Consider the following 25,241-nt stretch of genomic DNA (forward strand, 5'->3'; position numbering starts at 1 on the left):
TTCTTCTTCTCTCGTGACACGGAAAGAACAATACTGGCCAAGGGACTCAACTACAACCACAGGGACGCCAAGACAGCAGACTTCCTAGCAGCACGAGAATGCACACTCAGGAACAATGGACTGACAGAAGAGACACAACAAACAGTGAGACAAACTGTCGTACCTATAATAATAAGGAAAAGACAAACACATAACCTCAACACCAAGGAGAGGGAAGCACTGAAATCACTAAGAAACGATAAGAACATAATCATACCACCAGCAGATAAAGGCAGAATGACAGTCATCCTAGATAAATCTGATTACATCCAAAAAGCACAACAACTACTTGCAGATATCAACACCTACCAAATGAAGGAATTTGACCCCACACCACAACTCACCAATAGGATAAATAACACACTAAGGAATCTACAAAAAAACAGACAGATAACCAGAGCTGACCTACAAAGAATGAAACCGGAAAGCAACAACACCCCCAGATTCTATGGATTACCTAAAGTACACAAACCAGGCATCCCACTCAGACCCATAGTATCACTACCAGGGACACCATCATACAAACTGGCCAAAGAACTATAACAGAAACTGAAACAGCTGGTCAGCAGATCCAAACACAGGAATTCTTGGACATCATCAGAAATATACACATAGACAAAGAAGAAACCATGATATCATTCGACGTGACGGCACTGTTCACTTCGATTGACAAAACTCTAGCCAGAGAAACAATAGCCAACCTACTGGACATACAGAACAGAAAACAGGACGCTGAACCTATCAACAAAGACGGCATACTTAAACTACTGGACTTGTGCCTCATAACACACTTCACATTCAATAACCAGATATACGAACAAATCAATGGAACACCCATGGGATCACCAATCTCGGGACTCATAGCAGAGGTAGTTATGCAAAGGTTAGAACAAACAGTCCTACCACAAATTCAACCCAAACTCTGGGTCAGATATGTCGATGACACGTTTGTAATCATTAAAAACACGGAAATAGAAAAAACACACCGGATCATCAACACCACACTCACAGGAATCCGATTCACGAGAGAAGAAGAAAAGGATAGCCAACTCCCATTCCTAGACGTGATGGTACAGAGAACACCGAATGGAGAATTCACTACAAGGGTATTCAGGAAAGCCACACACACAGACCAAGTCCTAAACTATGAAAGTAACCACCTCAACACACACAAACGAAGCTGCATCAGGACACTATTCAAAAGGGCCACAACACACTGCAGTACACCAGAACTGCAAAAAGAAGAAGAGGAACACCTATACAAGGTATTCGCCAAAAACAGATACCCGCGCAACTTCATCAACAGATGCCTAAGAGAAAGACCACGGAACGAGGACATACCACAACCAAAAGGACTAGCCACACTACCATACATCAGGAGCATCTCAGAACTGACAGCCAGACTACTGCGACCCCTAGGACTCATAACGGCACACAAACCAACAGCCACGCTCAGACAACAACTCACCAGAACGAAGGACCCGATACCCAACATGAGCAAAACTAATGTAGTGTACAAAATACCATGCAAGGACTGCACAAAACACTATATAGGACAAACAGGAAGACAGCTAACAATCCGCATACATGAACATCAACTAGCCACGAAACGACACGACCAGCTATCCTTAGTAGCCACACAGGCAGACAACAAGCAACATGAATTCGACTGGGACAACACTACTATCATAGGGCAAGCCAGACAGAGAACAGCCAGGGAATTCCTAGAGGTATGGCATTCATCCACAAACTCCATCAACAAACACATCGACCTGGACCCAATATACCAACCACTACAGCGGACAGCTGAAACTGACAACCGGAAGCGGCAGGGACAGACCACTATAAACACCGGAGGAAACATCAAAGAAGCGCTTCGCAGGAGGCTCCCAAGCACTGATGATGTCGCCTAGCCAGGAGACGAAACGTTTGCAACAAAAACTTCCAGCTCGGCAAACAGAACCACAACAACGAGCACCCGAGCTACAAATCTTCGCACAAACCTTGCTTCAACTATTAGCTGTAGCTCTATCCCTGTTGTGTAGAAGTCTCACTCTCACCTTGTTAACCCTCAAGTGAGGCAGCATTTGTGGAGAGAAGGCAGAGTTAATGTTTTGGGTCCAGTGATGCTTTTTCAGAATTCACTCTATAAAGAAGACCCTACTTCAGAACTCTGCATTTTCCCTGCAGTTTTTGGTTTTCTGATTTTGAACATCTGCAGTTCTTTTTTATCATAATATGACAACACCATTTAAAAAAAACACCAAACCCAGAAGATTTACATCAATATTTACAAACATTTTAGTACAGGTTGTCTACTATAACACACATTTTGTTAATACAAATTTGCTATAACATGATTGATGAATTGGGTACTCTGTTTCTACAGCCCAAACTTTTAAAGTGTGGATTGATTAAAACATCATTTGGCTCCATTAGTTTATATGGTGCTGCTATTGCGTGTTGTTCTTATAACACAGGGTTGCACGAGAACAGAAATATAGCAGAACCGATTATGTCAAAAAGAAGTTTTTTTTTTATTTTCTCCATTTGCTCACTCAAAGGGCTTCAAATTATATTGTGAAAAATGCTACAATAGTTTATTAAACATTATGTGCACCTGAATTATTTGTGACATTTAACTCCATTCTGACTGGCATCACGTCATGTCATTAAATCATAATTATGACATTAATCTTGTTAAATTTGTGTTCTGCAGATAATGAATTTTGTACCTAATGAAGACACAAGTCACGTGGATTCACTATCAACTTCGGGTGACACAGCCTCTGCAGATCCACTTTCAGTTAGCACGAGGACTCCTAGTCTGGAGGTTTCTCTGGCTGATGAAACAAACCAGCAGGTGGCAGGAAGATCAAAGGTGAAGGGGCTTTGGTGGTACCCTAATGAATGGTCATGATAACTAAGTATTTCCAGATTTATTCTCTGTGTTTATAATAATCTTGGGAGTAGGTGGTATGGGTAATCTTTGACTTTGGTGGCTTGCTTGTGTGTGGATATGCATGTTGTTGCAACCTTTTGTTGATTTTCTTGACATCAGAATTGGATCATTAAGGAGTTTGCACTTTAACAATATAATTATTGAAAATTGCCTGTTGCTAATTTATACTAATTTATTTCACAACAAAACTTGATTTTGAATAGCTTCTATGATCACGAAAAAACCTTTGAAGGGGTTGAGGCTACCCTTTATCCTGTTAACCATATGTTCATATCCAAATTATGAATAACTGCATTTGCAATATTAATTCTGTGGTGGCTGGGAGAATACTCTCTTGCTGTAAAGCCATTCTGCTGGTATCCAACCAAAATATTACACTGTTCAAAAACGATTAATGTCACGCACAAGTGGATACAGTCAACAGTCCAGTGATGACATGGTTACTGTTTCTGACATAAAGGTTGGTGAGAGATAACATATACTTTCTAAGTACATAAGAATATATAGCAAGAATAATTATTTAAGGGAATATTTATATCTGAAAGATAAAAAAGGATTGGTTGAAGCATTGTTCTTATTCTAAGTTTTTTAATTTGCACAATACATTGGCATATTAAACATTGTGTTTAATGTGTATTTTACTTAATTTCTATTATTTTCTTATTTATTCATATGAGAAATGATAGCAGTTTTTTACTGTTTGACAAAATTTTCTGAATATTAAATTGGATTTCTGGAACTCTGTGCTGCTTACTGCTGTTGATAAAACTGAAGATTTTCCTATGATGTTCATCCACCCCATGGGAAATCTGACTGCTAACAGCAGCATAGGCAGTGGGAAGCATGTAAAAAGAGATCAGGGAAAATACAATGAAATATTGAATAGGAAAAACACAGTTACTCAGGGATTGAGCATTTTTAAGCATTTACAATTGCATAAAATATGTCCTGGACTTGGAGAAGGCCATCAAAAGGCCATAATTTTCTAGCACATCTGTTTAGAGGCAAGTTGCTGGAAGATTGGAGAACTGCTAACGTTATTGTTTGGAAATGATCGGTTGAGTAATAGGTCAGCCGAACTTCAGTAGTGGGCAATTATTTGGAAAGTGTTCATCATCTTTTAAAAAGGCATAGATTAATCAAAGGTGGCTAGTATGGACATGTTATGGGAAGATTGTGTGGCTTGATTGAATTTTTTGAATAGGTAACAAGGAAAGTCAGTGATGGTAGGGTAACTGATGTAGTCGACATATTAGCAAAGTTTTTGACAAATAGTAGGTGATCAGAAAAGTAAACATACTTGGGATGGGACATTGGGAAACTAAATCCAAAACTGATTCAATGTTAGGTGATGAGTCTTTCTGTGGCTGGAAGGCCGCTTCCAGTCGGGATACAGAAAGCCAAAAAAGGTCATCAGCTTTCTGTGCAAGTATTAATGAAATAGAGTTGAATGTAGGCTGCATGATTGTGAGGTTGGGAATGATACAAAAGTTTACGGTGTAGTCAGTGGCGAATAAGAAAGCTGTAAACAACAGAAAATATGAGTGGTCTTGCAAAACTTGGAAAATCAAATTCAATTTAGAAGTGTGAGGTAATGCCTTTAGAGAGAGAAACAGGACAAAAGAAATATACCATAAATAACAGAATTCTGAGACATGTAGAGGAACAGTGGGAACTTGGCAGGTGTATGCACAGATCTGTACTGCATACAGTTCTGGTCCCACTGCAAGAGGAATGAAATAACACTAGAGGTGGTGCAGAAAGATTTACGAGGATGGTAGCAAATGGCAGTAAACTGATCAAAGTAACTTTAAATATCACAAAGAGGAGCAGGCCAGAGACAGAAGTTGATCTGTAAGATAGACAAGGTCAGAAATCACATGATACCAGGTTATAGTCCAGCAGGTTTGTTTGAAATCACAAGCTTGCAAAGCACAGTTCCTTCATCAAGTGAAGTGTGGTAAATGGAGTGACTTCACCAAACGAAAGTGCAGTGCTCCAAAAGCTTGTGATTTCAAATAAACGTATTGGACCACAACCTGGTGTCGTGTGACTTCTGACCTTGTCGAGCCCAGTCCAACATCGGCATGTCCACATCTTAAGATAGGCATATAGCCCAGAATTAAAATGCCAATTTTTGATGACAAAAATGTCCTGGAATTTGAAGCCAAGTTCAAATCCCCATAATACTGGAGACATTTAGTTCTTGCATTGTTAATCACTGTAATTCACACATAAAAGCGATATACATTCTAAAGTATACAAAAAAGTATTTCATTACATGTTTCTAATTCTTAAACTTTACAACTTTTATTTTAGGAGATTGAATTCATGACTGAGGAAGATGAACTTTCTGGATCTACAAGTGAACTTCCGTCAGCTCTTGAGGGCAATGATAGCTTCAGCCTTGAAATTACAGAGCCAGAAGAAAAGGGTGATGGAGATGTTGATCAGCTGGGGCTGTCAAGGTTAGTTAAACTTCACATTGTCCTCAATACATTTGTGTTTAAGATTATTGTCAATGTAGTTAGTTCAGCAAAGTAGTAGTGATAATGAAAATGCCTGTAGATGTCAGAATGTGTTATAGTGATAAAATAGATGCATGACAGGTAAAAAATGAAATGATGCACTTTTGAGAGGACTAATATAGAAAGATTTTATACTATGAGCTAATAACGTCCACTTAAGGAAAGTGTAAGTTGCGCATATTCACCAATTGTTAAAAGCAGCATGGCAAGTTGATAAGGTGATTTTTGTTTAAAAAAGTGTTCCTTGGATTTATAAATTGGACATAGAATATAAAATCAGTAAAATTTCACCTGAAGTGTTGTCGACAGTTCTGGGTGCAATACATTTTAGGAAAGCTGACTTAGGGTATAGAATATGTTCACCAGAATGTTGCTAGGAATGATTAACTTCAGTTGCGAGAGGAAGGAAAAATTGGGACTGTTCTCTTTAACACAAATAAATTAAGAGGCAACCTAACTGAAGTGCTGAAAATGATGTAATGTTTAATCATCTCTTCTTTCAAAAAAGTGTTTCCTTGAATGAGTATAGAATTAACTAAATGATATAGATTTAAAATCATTGGCAAAAATCTAGGATTGGAGGAGAAATTGAGAATTTCTTAGCTCAAGTTGTTGTTGGAATCTGGAATGGTTTACTGAAAATTTGATGGAAAGTTCCTTCCATGAATAATTTTACAAGGGAGTTTGACAGGTACTTAAGGATGAAGAATCGACAGATTGCAGACAAAATGTCAGAGAATGTGACTAAGCCCAACTGTTTAATACAAGCATGAAAGATCTGCATTTGTGCTGTATGCTACTATGATTCTAATATATTTTAGAAGATAAAACATGAAATTAGTTGAAGCTCTAAATTATCCATCAACTTCCATTCAACAGTAAGCATTCAAATCATCAATTATAAAGTAAAACCTTTATTTTACAAAGCTAAAGTCAATTTATTTCAAATTGAGTCCAAACAAAAGAATCAGAAAACTTATAGAAACCCAGTTGTTTCAACCTATCTATATTTAAGACCAGGAAATTAATAATGCAGCCCTTCACTGAGTCTTTTCCAAAATTTCATTCTTACTCATTATTTGAGGTCAAATCAAAATGTTCTGCAAGGACAGAGTACTATGTAAATGTATCTGACACCTCCAATGGTTGCATTATAATTTCTTGGCACTGGTGAACAACTTTCTTTAGAGCTGTGCCTACATGTTTTGTTCTTTCATCACTAGCTGTTGATATCTGTTACACTCCTCCTTTCTGCTCAATATAATTTCAAAATTATCAACATGAAGGTGAAGATTAACGAATGAGTGTTTTATGTTGGCATTCTCACTCATCTCCAGCAATACTGCACATTCCAGGATTGAATAGGAAATGTAATTTTTGATTTGCTCTTTATTCTATTATCAGTTACCTGTTTTAAACCAAGCTTGTCAGAGACTGGAACAGAAGCTAAGTGAGTATGAAATAGCACAGTCCAAGCTAAGCAATCCAAGAGTGGAAGAGGGACTAGCAAGCCCCAGACTTGAGCAGAATTGATTAGGCCTGCAGTCACAAAGGGGGGGCCACTAAATGTATTTAATTTTGGTAATCTTATTTTCAAATGTAAATTTTGCATCATAATATTTATTTTACTTCCTTGCAGCTTTGCTGAAGGAGACAGGGATGGGCTTCATGATCTTCACTCATCACCCCCTCCCTCGCCTTTCTTTTCTGCAATACTTGCAGCTTTTCAGCCTAAAGCATGTGACGATGCAGAAGAAGCATGGCGCACCCATATAAATCAACTGATGTCTGATTCTGATGGTTCCTGTGCAGTCCATACTTTTCATGTTTTCTCTTCCCTGTTCCAGGTGAGAATCTATCTTAGTTTGTACACATTTTTCTGAAGTACAATATTTACATCCTCTCTGAACATGAACATTCTATTTCCAATCTTGTAAAGTGTTATGAATGGATAGCAAAACTGAAGGCATTGCTTGTATCAAAAATATGACTAAATTATTTATTTAACTGATAATTTTGTGTAAGTATTTTTGTTATGATCCTAGCTGACAGAAATACTGGACACATCAGATCCTGGAATGAAACCTGGTTTGGTGGATCAGAAGCTCAGTTTTGTAGTTGTTTACCATACTGCTAATTTACAAAATATAATCAAACAAGGATGCCGATCTTCATTGACAAAATAATATAAGTTTATTACACAAAAGAAAATTCCAGTGATTTGTCATTTCTATCTTAACTCTTGAATTTCTTAACTATCTCTTTCTAATTTATATGGTCTAGAAGCTTTTGATTAGATTAGGTTCGATTCCCTACAGTGTGGAAACAGGCCCTTCAGTTCTGATGCTGAAACCACTTCTCAGTTCTGACAGCTTGAAAATATCCTCGCAAAATATCACAGCTTAGAGATTTCACAGGCAAAAACCCTATTAGGACAAAACTGTTCTGACTGGAACTTGATCCTGAACTGAAACCTATCAGTGGCCTATGGTCTGTTTCCTCCGTATGTCATAAAGGTTCAACCTTGTAAACACTTCATCAATTAATAGGTTCCTGATAGGGACTGAACTGAAATGATATGTTTTCTTGAAAATAATGTTTCCAGTTTACTATTACAAATTATTTTATGACTTTTTTTTTAAAAGTTGCATTCACAGAACTGAAATCACTTGCCTTTTTTGTCTATTCATACATTGTGTGTAGGCTTCTCTGTCTCAGCCCGCATTTATTGCCCATCTTCAACTTTCTTTGAGAAGGTGATCGTAAGCTACCTTCTTGAACTCCTAAAGTTGATGTGATTGTACCTACAACAAAATGTTAGGGAGTTCTGGGATTTTGACCTAGAGACAGTTGATGAACAGCGATCGAGTTCTAAGTCAGCATGAGTGGCTGGAGGGGAGTGTGCATATGCTGATGTTTCCATATATCTACTGCCCTTGTCCTTCCAGATGGTAGCAATCATGGTTTAGGAAGATGCTGTCTAAGGAACTATAGTTCATTTCTGCAGTGCGTCTTGCAGCTGGTATACACTGCTGACACTCTGCCTCAGTGGTGGTGAGAGAGAATGCGACTCCATCCAGAAACAATCAGGGTGATAGCTTTGTTCTGGATGGTGTCAAACTTCTTAAGTATTGTTGGAGCTCCACTCATCCAGGCAGGTGGGAAGTTTCCATTATACTTATGGCGTGCCTTGTAGGTACTGGACAGTCTTTGGGGAGTCAGGATGTGAGTTCGACATTGCAGGATTCTTAGTCTCTTAAATGCTGTTGTCTTCACAGTAGTCATGCTACCAGTCTGGTTCAGTTTCAGAAGGGCATGTGCCCGAAACGTCGAATCTTCTGTTCCCTAGATGCTGCCTGACCTGCTGTGCTGTTCCAGCAATAAAGTTTCAACACTGATGCTATTAAATGTCATGAAGCAATAGTTAGATTCTCTCTTGTTGGAAATGGCCATTGCCTGACACTGGTGTGGCACAAATGTTGCTTACCATTTGTCAACCCAAACCTGAATATTGTCTAGGTATTGCTGAATTTGAAAATAGACTGCTTCAGTATCTGAAAAATCATGAATAGAATTGAACATTATGTAATCATCAATGAATATGTCCACTTATGACCTTATGGTGGAGGAAAGTTAATTGATGAAGTACGTGAAGATGTTGGCCATTGGGCACTATCCTGAGGAACCCCTGCAGATGTGTCCTGAAGCTGAAATGACTAGCATTCAAAAACTACACTATGTTCCTTTGTGCTAGTTATGCCCCTAACCAGCTAGATGTGTTTGAATTCCATCTCATTTAGCACAGTGGTAGTGCAACACAATATAATAGAGAGTGTCCTCAGTGTAAAGATAGGACACCATCTCTACAAGGACTGTTGGTGGTCATCCCTACTGACGCTGTTGGGATGCAACTGTAGCAGGGAGATTGGTGAGGAAAGGTCAAGTACGTTTGCCCTCCTTCATCACGTCCTGCAAACCCAGTTGAGCAGTCATTTCCTTTATGACTCAACCAGCTTGGTCAGTCGTGGTGCTGGTGATCAGCAGTAAGTTTCCTTCCCCATGGTTGGCATTTTACCACAAGACTTTGTGGGATATGGGGATCAACGTTGAGGACACCCAGAGCAACTCACTCTCAGCTACAGGTAACTGTGGCACCACATGCAAAGTCTCTGGATCATACCCAGGTATGGTGCTTGTATTGTCTGGGATTGTGTGTAAAGTATTTTTCTGTGAATATGACTATGTCAGGCTTTTGCTTGACTGGCAGCTCTCCCAACTTTGGCATTAGCCCCCAGATGTCAGTAAGGAGGTATTTGCAGGGTCGACAGAACTGTGTCTTTTATTGTCATTTCCAGTCCCTAGTTCAATGCCAGGTGATTCATACGATTTCATTTCTTTTTTGAGACATTTTACAACTGACTGTATTGCTCAGTCATTTCAGAGGATAGATAAGAATCTGTGGATGTGGAATCACATGTAGGCCAATGAAGGTAAGGATGCCAGTTCCCTTTTCTAAAAGATGTTACTGAATCAGATGAGTTTTTATGATAAACGGTGATGATTACATGGTCATCATTAGACTCTTAAGTAATTTGTTTTTATTCAAAATCGAACCAGGTTCCCTGGAATGTCAGCTTGATATCTGTATTACTAGTCCAGCAACAATGCATCATGCCATTGCTCCCATGTATTTAATCTTCACAGTCCAATTTCCAAAATGATAAGATATTTTACACATCTTTATTGAAAGTGAAATTTTGACTTTTTCTACATTTTCCTTAAGCGTTTTAACAGATTTTCTTATGGTATTGCTTTGCTTTCAAAACTAACATTTGCCTTTGTAGATGCGTACTGTCTTCATGAATATTTATCATAATAGCTGTAAAATACTGGAATATTAAATCTGCCAAATCCCCCAGTCATCTCCACTGTTTCCTAAGCTCCTAATGTACCTTTATCATGTACACCCAATTCCTCTGAGGCAACTTTATTGGCAACAAAGCCAGCATGCACACCCCTGACTCGCCTTTAGGTGCTGATACTGAAGTATAATATACTGGTCTCCAGCTAGATGGTTGCAGGTTTCAACTGTGGAGCAAAGGCCAGCGTATTGGGTTGAACTCCCAAAGAAATGCCCACAACTGTATTGTTAAAGAAAACATGCACAGCAGTGGTTTTCAACCAGTGTGCCACAGTAAAGCAAATTCATTCAAATGTGCTGTGAACCTTTGTATAAAAGTAATGAATACTGACATAGAATAATATGCTATCCAAACAAAATTACAACTCATAAAACTCATGAAAATTAATCATCAAATTAAAAGCAAGGCTATTGTTTTTTTTATTTGAAGACCTAACATTCTAAACATATATGGACAAAGGACAAAATTGAGATGACATGAAAAAAGTGCGTGTGTCTCATTGAAGGGTGCCATATTACTGAAAAGGTTGGGAATCACTAATCTACAGATCTCCTAATTTAAGGGGACAAAGGAAAATTAGTTCTTGGGTCTCAGCATCATACTGAATATGAGCTGCTGCATTAGTTATTGGTTGTAAGATTGGCATGCCAATTTTTATCCTATAACCATTTGCAATTTTTAAAAAGTTTTTCTTCCTTCTTACACTATCCTTTTGTGATTTTTCATATCCCAGTTAGAAGAAATGCTAGCTGGTTTCAGCTTTTTTTTATTTTGTTCATGTGATATAGTTATTGCAGACTAGACTATTTATTTTCGGTGATACTGGGCTCTCTTCTTGAACTGTAGCATTCCTGAGGCATAGAGGCACCCACAGCACTGTTGGGTTGAGGTTCCAGGATTTTGGCCCAGCAGTAATGAAGGAATGGTGATATAATTCCAATTCAGGATAGTATGTGGCTTAGAGGTGGTGGCATTCCCATGTGTCTGCTGCCTTTGATCTTTTGGGCTTCTGCAATGCTTTCCTGTAACTGCCTTCTGGGATCCCATGAGTGGATTAAGATTTTTTCTTCACTTTCCATGACAAAGTGTCAAATCATTCCAGAAAAACCTAGTAATGAAACTATTGAGTTACCATGTTGAATAAACACAATACCTGGAATGTTTGATGTTCCTTCCATGTGCTATGCAACAATATGACTCCTGAGCTTCAGTTCTAGATACAAATACAGAGTAATGAAAAAAAAGACTATTGTAATTGTCAACTTTAGGGATGGGAAAACAATCAAAAGTAGATATAAAACAAAATCAGAAAATGCTGAAGAAACTCAAAAGGTCACTAGACTCCAAACATTAACTCTGCTTTCTTCTCGCAGATACTGCCAGACCAACTGAATTTCTCCAGCAATTTCCATTTTTGTTTCAGATTTCCAATATCTGCTGTTCTTTGTTTTATATTATTGTGGAAACAGATATAAATTTATTGAACCAGAAATTGTAAACAGAGACAGCCATAATGAACTAATGTGACAATTGTTTTCCAGTGCATTCAGAAGAAATTCTGTTCCCTAACCTGGGATGCTGCAAGTTTCCTTGGGGACAGTCTGCGAGGAATAGGATCAAAATTTATGAGTTCTTCAGAGGTACTCACCTCGTGCTCAGATTGTCCCACGGTTTTTCTAGATGCTGAAACTGTAAGTATCTGTTGGTAATTGTTTTGTTAAATGATTTCAGTGAAGTTAAACATTTATTGAATGAACACAAGAGTTTTTGGACCTCATCAATTCACTTTTGACCAGAAGTACATTTAATGCAATCTGTATTTGCTTTTCAAATGTTTAGCATTATAATTTTCCAAATTGTTTATATCAACAGGAAGCATTTAAAATAGTGGTGGTTTTAAAAGTCAATATTTTCCTAAAAGTCTTTTTCATAAAAAAAAGATAAACAAGGAAATTAATAGTACAAATGTAAATTGGAGTTGCCCAGTTTAGACAACACTATTTTAATTATATATGAATTGTAATAAATAGATACTTAAAATATCTTTTATTGCTAGAGCATACTTACTGTTAAAATAAAACTGTTAGTTAATTATGCTTGAAGTGAATGTCACCCTTTTACTTACTATCTATGATATATTTAGAAAAATCAAAGAAAATCTTCAAAATACGTTTATGATACAAATATGCTTAGCAAGCAAAAACATCTCATAGAAGATCCTTGTTAGCATGCCTCAGAAACAAAATTAGCTTTATTTTTGGCATTATTCAGTTCAAATTGTTAGATCTTACATTTTTCCAATGAGAGTCCGATGGTAGATTCAGGTACAACTTTTATTTTGGTACAACTTCATTACAGCTTCAGATTTTCTTTGCTTTTCAGTAAGGCATACAAAAACGTTGGATTGTGTACAGTTAAAATGCAGAGCGCACATGCCCCCCTTTGATACTATTGGTCAGCAGCGCTGAGATGTCTGTCTGTAACTGGCTCTCTCGTGCAGCATCTGACAAAGTTCACAACAATTTCAGTGTATTTCCAGTTAAGATACTGAATGACAAAGAAATGGACAGGCTGGTGGTACACCCATGGTCATGATATTTTTACAGAACTTAATGATGCGGTGGGGGGAGGGGGGGCAGGTGAGGAGGCACTTCTACTGCCTGAATCTTTTGGTGATTTTTTAATTTATATGTGGATCCATAGCTACTGTGGAATCTATATCTGTGATTATCTGAAGGATCTGAACTAAAACCTACTCTTAATATTGTAACAAATTGATTAGGTAATTTAAAAGAAACAACTACTTAGTGTAAAATGTTCTTATCTATGTGAGCAATTGCAGCTGTACATTCCAGCTAGTCAACTTTGATTAAACAATCCTACAGTGTTCAACTTGCTGAGACTACATTAAGAAAATAATTTCCCAAGGCTCTCTATTTACTGTCAGATATGTTCTGCTGTATTCCATCATCCATTTTCTGGTCAGTTACAGGCAGTCGTCAGCCATTTTGTGCTACTTAATTAGGGGCAACCTGAACAAAATGTTTCTGTTGAATTATGTACATCCAGAAAATGCTTACAAAGTCACGTTAATTGTACATCCTCAGTTGACCTACACGGGAATAGTCTAAATCTGCTGCACTCCTTATGGTCATGGTACTCCCACAGTGGTGTGAAGTAAATGTAGTAATAGCCACAAAATTAGGCTTCATAGCATCTGATTTCCTGGTATTAGAAAAGTCATTTTGCCTATAAAATTAAGTAATTTGTATACAAACACTTCTAGTGCTAGTCACTTTGGCTAGGGAATAACTGTGCACACAAGGAGAGGCCATTGGAACTATGTAGTGTAAGGAACTTTTGATCCAATAAATTGTAGTGTTGATTTGATGTCAGCACAAACGTTTTGGAGCTCAACACTCCGGTTAACGCTAAACACATGCATCCCAACTTATGCTCAGCAGCAGGAATGGTCACCTACACGTGCTATTAAGGAGATCACCAAATACTTTCAAGTAATTGATTTTTACTGGCTGTTGTGGCAATTGTGGAAGTATTTGATGGTTTCGAGAATTAAGTTTCTGATATCACCAGAGTGGTGTGATATGATGCAAGGTTCGGCTCTGACTTCAAGGGTTCTGCACAAACCACTTGCTTTCTGACATACAGGAATTGGACAAGGTGCTCGAAGAGGAAGTGTGAATGTTTATCCGCATGGGTTTTTATCCACCAGGATATCTAGCAAACAAGTTTCTTATTACAGCCCAAGCAAGAAGAAGTGTGTCAGAGTTCTCTCTGCTTCAGTAAGAATGTCCTTACTGCAATCTACCACGTGATGCAGCTGTGATTACAGGGTTAGAACAGAATGAGGCCAGCATTGCCAGTGCCTATGAAGATGACAATGCTCATGAACATTTTAAGTCTTTGGCTTCTTCCAGGCTGAAGCAAGTGATTATTTGCAACAGTCTGTCAGAATGCCATCCACCATTGCACAGGATGTTCTGTACTGTATTATGAGAGAGCTGATGCGCTTCATTCTCTCTTGCCAGAATGAGGCTGCAAGATATGCCACTAGTTGTTACCACCCAAGGAGGAGAGGAGACAAAGAACATGTATAGCCCAGGCGGAAAACATATATGATGAATTCATCTTAATAAAATATAGGAAACATAGTATTAAATTCCCATTCATACAAGATTTCACACCTTCCCGTTCAAGAACCTGTACAGCTTCCACATAGCCACAGTGCAAAATGAAATGCGACCATGAAATAAATATTCCAAACTTGATTCATAAACTGCATACTTATGTCAACTTATCATTTTTGCGCTTTCTCTTTGTACTTGTTTTCCTTTTCATGTCTTCGTGTTCCTGTGCAGTGCTACCACCAGTGGCTGTGGCATCACTGGTAAATGTTCTCTGACTTTCAAATGGGGAGACTAAAGGTGGCCTTGCAAAATAGTTTCATGCAGTCTAGCTCTGAAAGTCCCAGCTTTGGGCTGCACAATCTTGGAAATGGCAGTAGCTGTCTGAGTTGACCAGCTGACTGACAACAGCTAATGTACTGACATAGTGACCACTCACATGATTTTCAGAGTATACATCAGTTTTATGCTTAAATATGCCATTGATACTTCCAAGGGCAGTATTTCAGCAATCCTATTAATGTTTTGGAGGACATATTGCTGGACTTCTATGGTACCCCGTAGGCTCCCTTGAATACTGATTAATGTAGTTTGATGATAGTCTAAGCATAGGTTGTGGTGGATTGAGCTTCCATGACTTCATTCTGAGCTTCCACTGTTGTACACAGTCATTGGGGGACTAATGTTTGTAGAGCAGTAATTGCTGTGACATCAGTCAACAGACATTTGAATTATGGTTTACTTCAAAGTGTGCTGATGGAATTGGCCATCAGTTGCATGTTGGAAAGGATGGACTTAAAGTGCAAATGCTAATACCAAGTTAATCTCATTCACCTCCATGCTCCTAGGCATTCACAGCAGCATCTGCAGGCTGCTGAATTGGCTGGCTGGTAGGTAATGGCAAGTTCATTGGCAGAATGGCAAGGGTAGTGAGACAAATGCTATCTTCCTGTGAGAAAGTAGTAGGTCTGTGCCTTTCGCAGAGCCACTGCTGAAGCCTCCAGGCAGTACCTTCAGTTATGAAGATCAACTAAATGGTTGAGACTGTTTTTCTTTTGAGAGAAGAAGGCTGAGAGAAGATTACTTCTCAAAATCACAAGAGGCTAAATTGAAAACATTGACAAAGGAGAAGCAGCTCCTGCTGATAAAAGAGAAAAGAACAAGAGGACATAGATTTAAAGTGATATGCAAAGTAAGCAAGGCTTAATCAAGAAAAAAAAATCACACAGTAGTTAGAGCATAGAATGCATAGCCTGGAAATGTGGTAGAGGCAGGTTTACCTGAGACAAACAATGTCATTGAATGATAATTTGGATTAAAATGATACGCAGGAATATGGAGAAAAGACAGGAGTTCGGCACTATGTAATAGAGCCAGTGCAGGCACAATAAGCTAAGTAGCCCCTTTTTACTGTAACAATTCTGTGATTCTGTAAATTTGCAGACCCCAAATACACTCAGCAAAATGTTAGTACTGAAAATATGTAAGCATAAAGTTTGTATTTTTAGAATGTGTGAATGTTAAAAATACACTCTTTGCTCCAGCTGATTTCTTGTGGGCTTCTCGAAAGACTGAAGTTCAATGTCTTGGAACTACAAGAATATTTGGACACATACAACAACAAGAAAGAAGCTGCGCAACTGGTCAGTCAACTTTCAGATCATACCAAAGAGTACTTGTTATTACATTATTAAATACTGACATTTATATTTTAAAACTTCACCTTTTTATTATACACAGCTATATTTTTCTACTTTTTTTGTCATTCTTTTCCAATAGTATCTGGTAATTTCCGGCATGTGAGCCAGTAACTGATAACAATTCTGATTGAATTATATGAAATAAAATTATATTCAGAAAAACATAATTATCAGGAGGAGCTCTACATGAAATGTATTTGGTTCATGTCAATATGGCCCTAATGGATCTCCAGTGTGCAAACTAATTGTTGAAGGAAGGGAATTTTACTCTGTATACATGACCTTAGTATAACTTGTATCTCTCCTAATGTTTGTAGGCAGTAGCAAATGTTAAAATCGCAACTGACAAATAACAAGAGAGTTCAGAAACTTATTTCCCCTTTCACTAAATTAGGACTATAACACCAGACCCAGGTCTGACCATAGTGCCGTAAATCTAATTAATGAAAATAGAACTCTAATTTTAATGTACCATTCTGAGAGGAGAAAGGAAAGTGTTAGAAACCAAATATTTTGCATAAATTTGTTATTTAAATTATCCCTATTATGATAATATTCTAGTCTTATTTACAAAGGATTTAAATTATTCCCCCACATCTGTTTCAAATAGGGAAGTATGAAACAAATACAACGGAAGTAGACCTAGTGTAACAAGTCTCTGCATTATCTACTATTTTAACATGCAAAAAACAAATGCTCATTACCAGTGGTCTAAGGAATTTAAGGGCACACCAGTCTTGTTTTTATATATTTTTGCTTTCTTCAGTTATTTTTTGGTATGCTTTTTATAAAGTCATTTTTTAATGAAGAAAGTATTTTATTTTGATTCTGGTAAAAGTGCTATTTGCATTTTTTTTCAACAATAGTGGCTGGCAAATTGTAAAGCATCATTTCCTGGAACTGTGGGAGATACAGTGATTACAAACCAGCCAGGGGACTCAGAAGAAAAGGTAAAATCCTTTGCATGTTAGTAAAGATATGCTCAAACATAATGTTATTAATCATTTATCACTAATCTCTGTATTGTGACTTAAAACTTGAGAACCTGTCAAGCTTTTGTGAGCTTAAAATGTGAACAGGTTTCAATTTGTCATCCTATTGCATGCACTGCTTAAGTGGATTATTAATCCTGGTGTATAGAAATATCAATCTTTGGATTTGAGTAATATATTGTGACTCTTACTATTAAAAGGCCACAAAAGTCTTTAAATAGACAGGTAAATTTTACAATGCTAGCATTATCAGAAACTTGCAGTGCTCCCTGCAATTTCCTGTTCATTGAAATCAAGTCTGTCATTTAGTACCTTACTCACTGTACTTACTTTGCATAAATTATGTACTAAATAATCCTTCATGAAATATAGAATTGATTACTATATATCCATCACAAATAGACAATCAATTAGGAAGCAAACAGCGGATAATTGAAGTATGAAATCATTCTGAATTGGAAAATAATCACCTTGGATTGACAGCAATTTTCATCTTGTTTCTTTCAAGTATAAATACTTCAATGGTTTTACCTTGTATGAAACTGTGTATCTAATGCATGTTTCACAATGATCTTCTATACTCTGTTTTCTTGGCTTTTTGCTCCTGTGACATGCTTGCTGTGTAGCAAATGGAATCCCTTGCAGTAAGTTACAAGTCTTGAATATTTTCTAACTATTGAATTGTTAAATTTTCATTTCTAAAATGTACACTTCTTAAGGAGTAATAATAGCGTCTTGTAATTAGGATAAATCTAAATTACTCCAGTTATCCCAATTTCCAGTATTGTTACAGCTTGATTTCTTCATGTTTCTACACTCTCCAGTTTAGTTAATATGACTAGATTGAGGATGAACCCCTCAATCCTCATGAGGATGAACCAGGCATCATTTCCTCTTCATGAAGCTGTGCTGTCGTGGTGTGATTATATTTTGTATTTCAAAATAATCTGAAATTACATTTTTAAAAATAGACTCCAGCATTGTCTCTGCAGTAGATGTTAACCTAATTGGCATATAGCTACCTGTTTTTATTCCCCTTCCTCCTTGAATAAAGGTGTTACATTGGCAAATCTCTGGGACCTTTCAAGAACCTAAGGATTCTTTTAAGGTTTATGCCACTATCTTGGTAGCCACTTCCTTTAATATCCTAGGATACAAGCCATCAGGTCCAGGGGACTTAGCTTTTAGCCCCATTAATTTTTCTCTAGTGATAATTATTATACTTATTCCCTTTTGCCCTTTGATTATTTAGTATTTTCAGAATGCTAGTTGTTTCTTCTACTGTGAAGACTTGTGCAAAGTGTTTATTAAACTCCTCTGCCACTTCCTGGTGCCCCTTTATTATTTGTCCAATTTCCTTCTCTAAGAAGCTGTATTCACTTTGTCCTCTTTTCCTTTTTATATATTTAAAGACACTCTTGGCCATTTTTATGTTTCAAAAGAATAAATCTTGTTAGACTGAATTTATCTTTTTTTGAGGAAGCAACACAGAAGACAATTTTGATTCAATAATGTTATAAGGTATTCAAAAATAGTCTCATGGTTAAAGTCAGAGAACATGGAGTCAATGGACAAATGACAATAGATTGCTTCAAGACTTCAAGACAAAAAAGTTCATTTTAAATTCATATATGGGATATGGGCATCGCTGGCTAGGCCATCATATTATTTCTACCCAAAAGGCAATTCACTGTTAACCATATTGCTGTGGATTTAGAGGTACATGTAGCCCAGACCAGGTAAAAATGGTAGATTTCCTTCCCTAAAGGATATTAGTGAACCAGGTGGATTTTTAATGATAATTGACAGTGATTGATCTTAAACCAGCCATATTGAATTCAGATTTTACCATTTACCTGACAGGATTCAAACCCATTACCCCAGAGCATTAACCTCAAGTTCTGGATTGCTAGTCAGTGATGTTATCACTTGCTACTGCCACCCCAAGTATTTGAAGTCAATGGATATTTAGTCAGAGTGGCAGAAAGTAGGAACCAGTGTTCCACAAGGATTAGTGCTGAGACCACTGCTGTTCACAATTTACATGAATTATTTTGTTGTTAGGATCAAAGCAAAATTTCTAAATCTGTGATGAGACCAAGTAGAGTTGGGCAAAAATAAAGCGATTATTAATCAATTCTGAAGGTGCCCACAACAAATTATTGTTCCAAAATTTGTCAAATGCAGTTTAATACAGATGGGGCGGCACGGTAGTTTATTGGCTAGCACTGCTGCTTCACAGCGTCAGGAACACGGGTTCGCTTCCAGCCTCAGGTGACTATCTATGTGGAGTTTGCACATTCTCCCTGTGTCTGCATGTGTTTCCTCCCAGGTGCTCCGGTTTCCTTCCACAATCCAAAAGATGTGCAGATTAGGTGAATTAGTCAAGCTACATTGCCCATAGTATTCAGGGATGTGTAGGTTAGGCGCATTAGTCATGGGACATGTAGAGTAATAGGGTAGGGGAATGGGTCTGGGTGGGATACTCTTCAGAGGGTCGGTGTGGACCTGTTGAGTCAAAGGGCCTGTTTCCACACAGTAGGGATTCTTAAAAAAACAATGTGAATTAGCATGTTTTAATTTAAAAAAAAATATAGGGAGGTCATCTATCACTTGGAAGGTGCATGTTTATTTGGGGTACAGGAACATAAAATTTTGGAGTACCGATACATCAAGCACTAAATGTTACACCACAGGTTACCAAGATCATTTTTTGAAGAAAACTAAACACTAGGCTAACCTATATTGATCCTTGGTCAGATCAAAAGGCACTGCATGCAATTCTGTTTCTTATTATTAGAAAGAGGATATTACGGCACTGGAAAGATACAGAGAAGATTTACAGAATTATGTGAAAAAGTGTGTGGGTATGTATATATTGGGAAAGGACTGACAGTCTGGATTACTTTTCTCTTGAAAAATGATGATATAACAGAAGTCTTGAAAATTATGGAAGATATTTAAGAAGTTGGTGTGGAGATTGTTTCCTCTTAGGAAGAACTAAGGGGTCATATTTTCAAGGTGAGAGGAGGAAGTTTTAAAAGAATATGAGGGGCAACTTTTTTTACACAGTGGTTTGGGTGTGAAATGAATTGCCAGAGGAGGTGGTGGATGCAGGTACAGTTACAACATTTAAAAGGCATTTGGATAGGTACATGAATAGGAAAGGTTTAGAGGGATATCGGCCAAACTCAGGCAAGTGGGACTAGTTTAGAATGGGACCATGGTTGGCATGGACTAGTTAGACCAAAAGGTCTGTTTCCATGCTCTATGACTATATAACTAGAGGTCAAATCACCAATCAGCAAGTAATCCAAATCGGAAATTCAATAGTGATGCATGAGTATGTGAGAATTGCTACTTTAGGGAGTGGTTGAAGGTGTTAATATAGCTGTGTTGAAGAGGATTTTGGATGGTAAATAAAGGAGAAGGGAAGAGGGCATACACATATATTTAGATGGGGGATTGGAGATGGTTTAAGTGGAGCAGAAATAGGAGCATGAAAACATTGGATGAATGCCTGTTTTTATATTGTGTATGTTCTGTTATCCTATGTTATTACTTAGAAACAAAGAAAATAAGAGCAAGAGCAAGAATTTGGCCTTTGGAGCCTGCTCTGCCATTCATTATGATCAAAGCTGATTATTTAACTCAGCATGTTCCTGCTTTTCTCCCATATCCTTTGGCATATTGAATCGGGATTATCAAGCTTAAAGTCTGATAATTAGCTGCCAGATCATCCTGTATCACTAAATATCTTTGCTTTGGAATTCAATGCATAGATAGGACCAGCATAAAAAAAACTATGAGGAAAATACTTCAACTGGATTGGCATTGGAATGGGAAGCAAAGAGAGAGTTCAGATTCAGGGGAAGCTAGACCTGTAAAATGAAGCAAAAATAAAAGACTGGCAAACTTCAAATAGAATCAAAGTATAAAATCCCTAAAATGCATGTAGCATTTTCAACAAAATTTGATAATTTTGACATTATAGACATGTGGCTTCAGGGTAACCAAGGTGGGTACAGAATATCCAAGGATATTCTCCATTTAAGAGAGAAAGAAAAGAGATGACAACAGTACATTAGTAGGAGAGGAACTTAGATGGAAGGATTGGGAACAACTTAGATCCCAACAAAGGATGACTGAGAAACTGACAACACATGGAAGAAATTATGTGAATGCAAGCTAGTGATGAACATGAAGGAGGGCTATAAAAGCTTCTGTCAAGAATAAATGTTTAAATAAATAAAAATTACAGATCAGGATAAGTATTTTCATAATGAACATAGGGAAATGGTAGAGAAACTAAACTATTACTTTGGGTGGAATCTTACAGGGGTCTGTAGAGTGTGGGCTGTGGCAGGATGTGCGACAGGATCAAGTGAGAAATCCAGCAAGGCTAAATTGATGTGGAGCATCTTGTGCCATCTTTCATGCTTTTCACAAGTCGGCACGTTTTTCACTTGGCAGGAGTGAGTTCCCAATTATTGGAAATTATTGCTTGTTAAATGCCTTGCTGATGGCCCAACTCTCCTCAATAATTCTTAGCTTTATCACACCAAGCTCACCAAACAAGCTAGATATTAAAAAAAAGGCATGGAAATCAGAGTGGGTACCTGGCAGATTCAGCTTACTGCTTGCTCCAAGCAACCTCCATTTTGGACAATGATCACCAACATCTATGACATTGGAATTTGACATGTGTCAGCCTCTAAGAACCCCAATGGCACATCTCCAACAGGGTGCTTCTGCACTTTAATGCTGCACCTCAAACTGTGAACGGGAACCAGAAGAGAAAACAAGTAGGCAGTGAGGTGGAGACTGGAGACTGTAAGAATCATGAAGGTAACATTAATAAAGGGAAGAGTAGGCTGAGAGCAGATGAGCGCAAAAGAACTGGTGGCCTGAAATGCATCTACTTTAATGCAAGGAGTATAGTGTGTAACACAGATGAACTTAGGGCTTGGATTGGTGCCTGGGAGTATGATGTTATTGCAATCACAGAGACTTGGTTGAAGGATGGGCATGATGATTAGCAACTAAATGTTCCAGGATATAGATGCTTCAGACAGGACAGGGAGAGAAGTAAAAAGGGGGGTGGAGTTGCATTGCTGGTCAGGGATGATATCACAGCTGTGCTAAAGGAGGACACGATCGAGGTCTTGGGCAGTGAGGCATTATGGGTGGAGCTGGGAAATAAGAAGGGTGCAGTTACATTGTTGGGGCTGTATTACAGGCCTCCCAACAGTGAGCGTGAGGTAGAAGAACAAAAAGGTAAACAGATTATGGAAAGATGTAGAGGCAATAGGGTAGTGGTGATGGGAGATTTTAATTTTCCCAACATTGACTGGGATACAGTTAGAGTCAGAGGTCTGGATGGGGTAGAATTTGTAAGAAGCATCCAGGAGAGTTTTCTAGAGCAGTATGTCAGTAATCCGATGAGGGAAGGGGCCATATTGGACCTAGTGTTGGGGAATGAGCCAGGCCAGATGCTAGAAGTTGCGGTGGGGGATTTCTTTGCAAACAGTGGCCACAATTCTGTAAGTTTTAGAATACTCGTAGATAAAGATGAGAGTGGTCCTAAGGGAAGAGTACTAAACTGGGCCAAGGCCAATTAAATCAAAATTAAGAAGGAGCTCGGAAATATGGATTAGACACAGCTATTTGAAGGGAAGTCCAGATTTGATATGTGGGAGGCTTTCAAAGATAGTGCAGGATAGGCATGCCCTGTTGAAGGCAAAGGATAAGAAGGGCAAGATTCGTGAACTGTGGATGACAGGAGAAATTGTAGGACTAGCCAAGAGGAAAAGGGAAGCTTCCATAAGGTCCAGGCAACTAAGAACAGAACAGGCCCTGGAGGAATATCGGAAGAGTAGGACCAGTCTTAAACGAGGAATCAAGCGGGCTAAAAGGGGTCATGAAATAGCTTTAGCAAGCAGAATTAAGGAGAATCCCAAAGCATTTTATTCTTTATATAAGAAGCAAGTGGGTAACTACAGAAAGGATTGGTCCACTAAAGGATAATGAAGGAAGGCTGTGTGTCGAACCTGAGAGAATGGGTGAGATTCTGAATGATTACTTTGCATCAGTGTTCACGGAGGAGAAGAACATGATGAATCTTGAGATTACAGATAGAAGTTTGATTAGTCTGGATCACATTGACATAAGTAGGGAAGATATGTTGGGTAGGCTAGAGGTTATTAAGGTGGAAAAATCCCCAGGACCGGATGGGATCTATCTCAGGTTGCTGAGGGAGGCGAGAGAGGAAATAGCTGGGGCCCTAACAGATCTCTTTGTGGCATCCTTAAATACAGGTGAGGTGCCGGACGACTGGAAGGTTGCTCATGTTGTCCCCTGTACAAGAAGGGTAGTAGGGATATTCCAGGTAATTACAGACCTGTGAGCCTGACGTCGGTGGTGGGAAAGTTACTGGAGAGAGTGAGTGATAGGATCTATTTATATTTAGAAAAGAATAGGCTTATCAGTGATAGGCAACATGGTTTTGTGCGGGGGAGATCGTGCCTTACCAACTTAATGGAGTTCTTTGAGGAAGTTAACACGTTGATAGATGAAGGAAGGGCTGTTGATGTCATACACATGGACTTTAGTGAGGCATTTGATAAGGTACTCCATGGTAACTAATGGAAAAAGTGAAGTCACGTGGTGTGCAGGGTGTTCTAGCTAGGTGGATAAAGAACTGGTTGAGCAATAGGAGACAGAGAGTAGTAGTTGAAGGGAGTTTCTCGAAGTGGAGAAAGATGACCATTCATGTTCCACAGGGGTCAGTTTTGGGGCCACTGTTGTTTGTGATATACATAAATGATTTGGAAGAGGGCACTGTTGGTATGATCAGCAAGTTTGCAGATGGCACGAAGATTTGTGGAGCAGCAGAAAGCAAAAGGGACTGTCAAAGAATACAAGAGGATATAGATAGACTGGAGAGTTGGGTGGAAAAGTGGCAGATGGCTTTCAATCCAGACAAATGTGAGGTGATGCATTTAGGCAAGACTAATTCTAGAGCAAATTAAACAATGAACGGAAGAGCCTTGGGAAAACTTGATGGGCAGAGAGATCTGGGAGTGCAGCTCCATCGTACCCTGAAGGTTGCTGCACAGGTGGATAGAGTGGTCAAGAAAGCATAAAGTATGCTTGCCTTCTTTGGATGGGGTATTGAGTGTAAGAGCTGGCAAGTCATTTTAAAATTGTACAAGACATTGGCTCGGCCGCATTTAGAATACTGTGTACAGTTCTGGTCGCCACATTACCAAAAGGATGTGGACGCTTTGGAGAGGGTGCAGAGAAGGTTTACGAGGATGTTGCCTGGTATGGAAGGTGGTAGCTATGAATAGAGATTGAGTAGGTTAGGTTTGTTTTCATTAGAAAAAAGGAGATGGGGGGGACCCATCAAAGGTATACAAGCCCAGTCGCTCCAGTCTTTCAGCGTAAGGTAGTCGTGCCATTCCAGGAATTGACCTCGTGAACCTACGCTGCACTCCCTCAATAGCCAGAATGTCTTTCCTCAAATTTGGAGACAGAACTGCACACAATACTCCAGGTGTGGTCTCACCAGGGCCCTGTACAGCTGCAGAAGAACCTTTTTGCTTCTATACTCAATCCCTCTTGTTATGAAGGCCAGCGTGCTATTAGCCTTCTTCACTACCTGCTGTACCTGCATGCTTACCTTCATTGACTGGTGTACAAGAACAACCAGATCTCTTTGTACTGCCCCTTTACCTAAATTGATTCCATTTAGGTAGTAATCTGCCTTCCTGTTCTTGCCACCAAAGTGGATAACCATACATTTGTCCACATAAACTGCATCTGCCATGCATCTGACCACTCACCTAACCTGTCCAGGTCACCCTGTAATCTCCTAACATCCTCCTCACATTTCACCCTGCCACCCAGCTTACTATCATCAGCAAATTTGCTAATGTTATTACTAATACC

The 25,241-nt window shown here is 38.5% G+C and overlaps 1 protein-coding gene across 7 annotated transcripts in view; it reads left to right on the forward strand.

The window, feature by feature from the left end:
* The window catches only part of LOC122551062 (protein furry homolog), a 350,939-nt gene that overhangs the window by 309,716 nt on the left and 15,982 nt on the right, over positions 1–25,241 (forward strand). For 5 of the 7 annotated variants that reach the window (XM_087988218.1, XM_087988222.1, XM_087988221.1 and 2 more), the window contains 7 exons: positions 2,759–2,920; positions 5,321–5,469; positions 7,169–7,376; positions 11,993–12,142; positions 16,141–16,239; positions 17,163–17,246; positions 17,915–17,932. In XM_087988218.1, the coding sequence (XP_087844344.1) occupies positions 2,759–2,920; positions 5,321–5,469; positions 7,169–7,376; positions 11,993–12,142; positions 16,141–16,239; positions 17,163–17,246; positions 17,915–17,932 (870 nt within the window). The remainder of the gene's footprint in view (positions 1–2,758; positions 2,921–5,320; positions 5,470–7,168; positions 7,377–11,992; positions 12,143–16,140; positions 16,240–17,162; positions 17,247–17,914; positions 17,933–25,241) is intronic. The other 2 variants (XM_087988219.1, XM_087988224.1) reach the window with 1 other exon arrangement.

Source organism: Chiloscyllium plagiosum, unplaced genomic scaffold, assembly GCF_037043375.1.
Source record: "Chiloscyllium plagiosum isolate Xiang-an unplaced genomic scaffold, Cpla_swu_hap1 HiC_scaffold_6, whole genome shotgun sequence".
NCBI classification, from domain to species: domain Eukaryota; kingdom Metazoa; phylum Chordata; class Chondrichthyes; order Orectolobiformes; family Hemiscylliidae; genus Chiloscyllium; species Chiloscyllium plagiosum.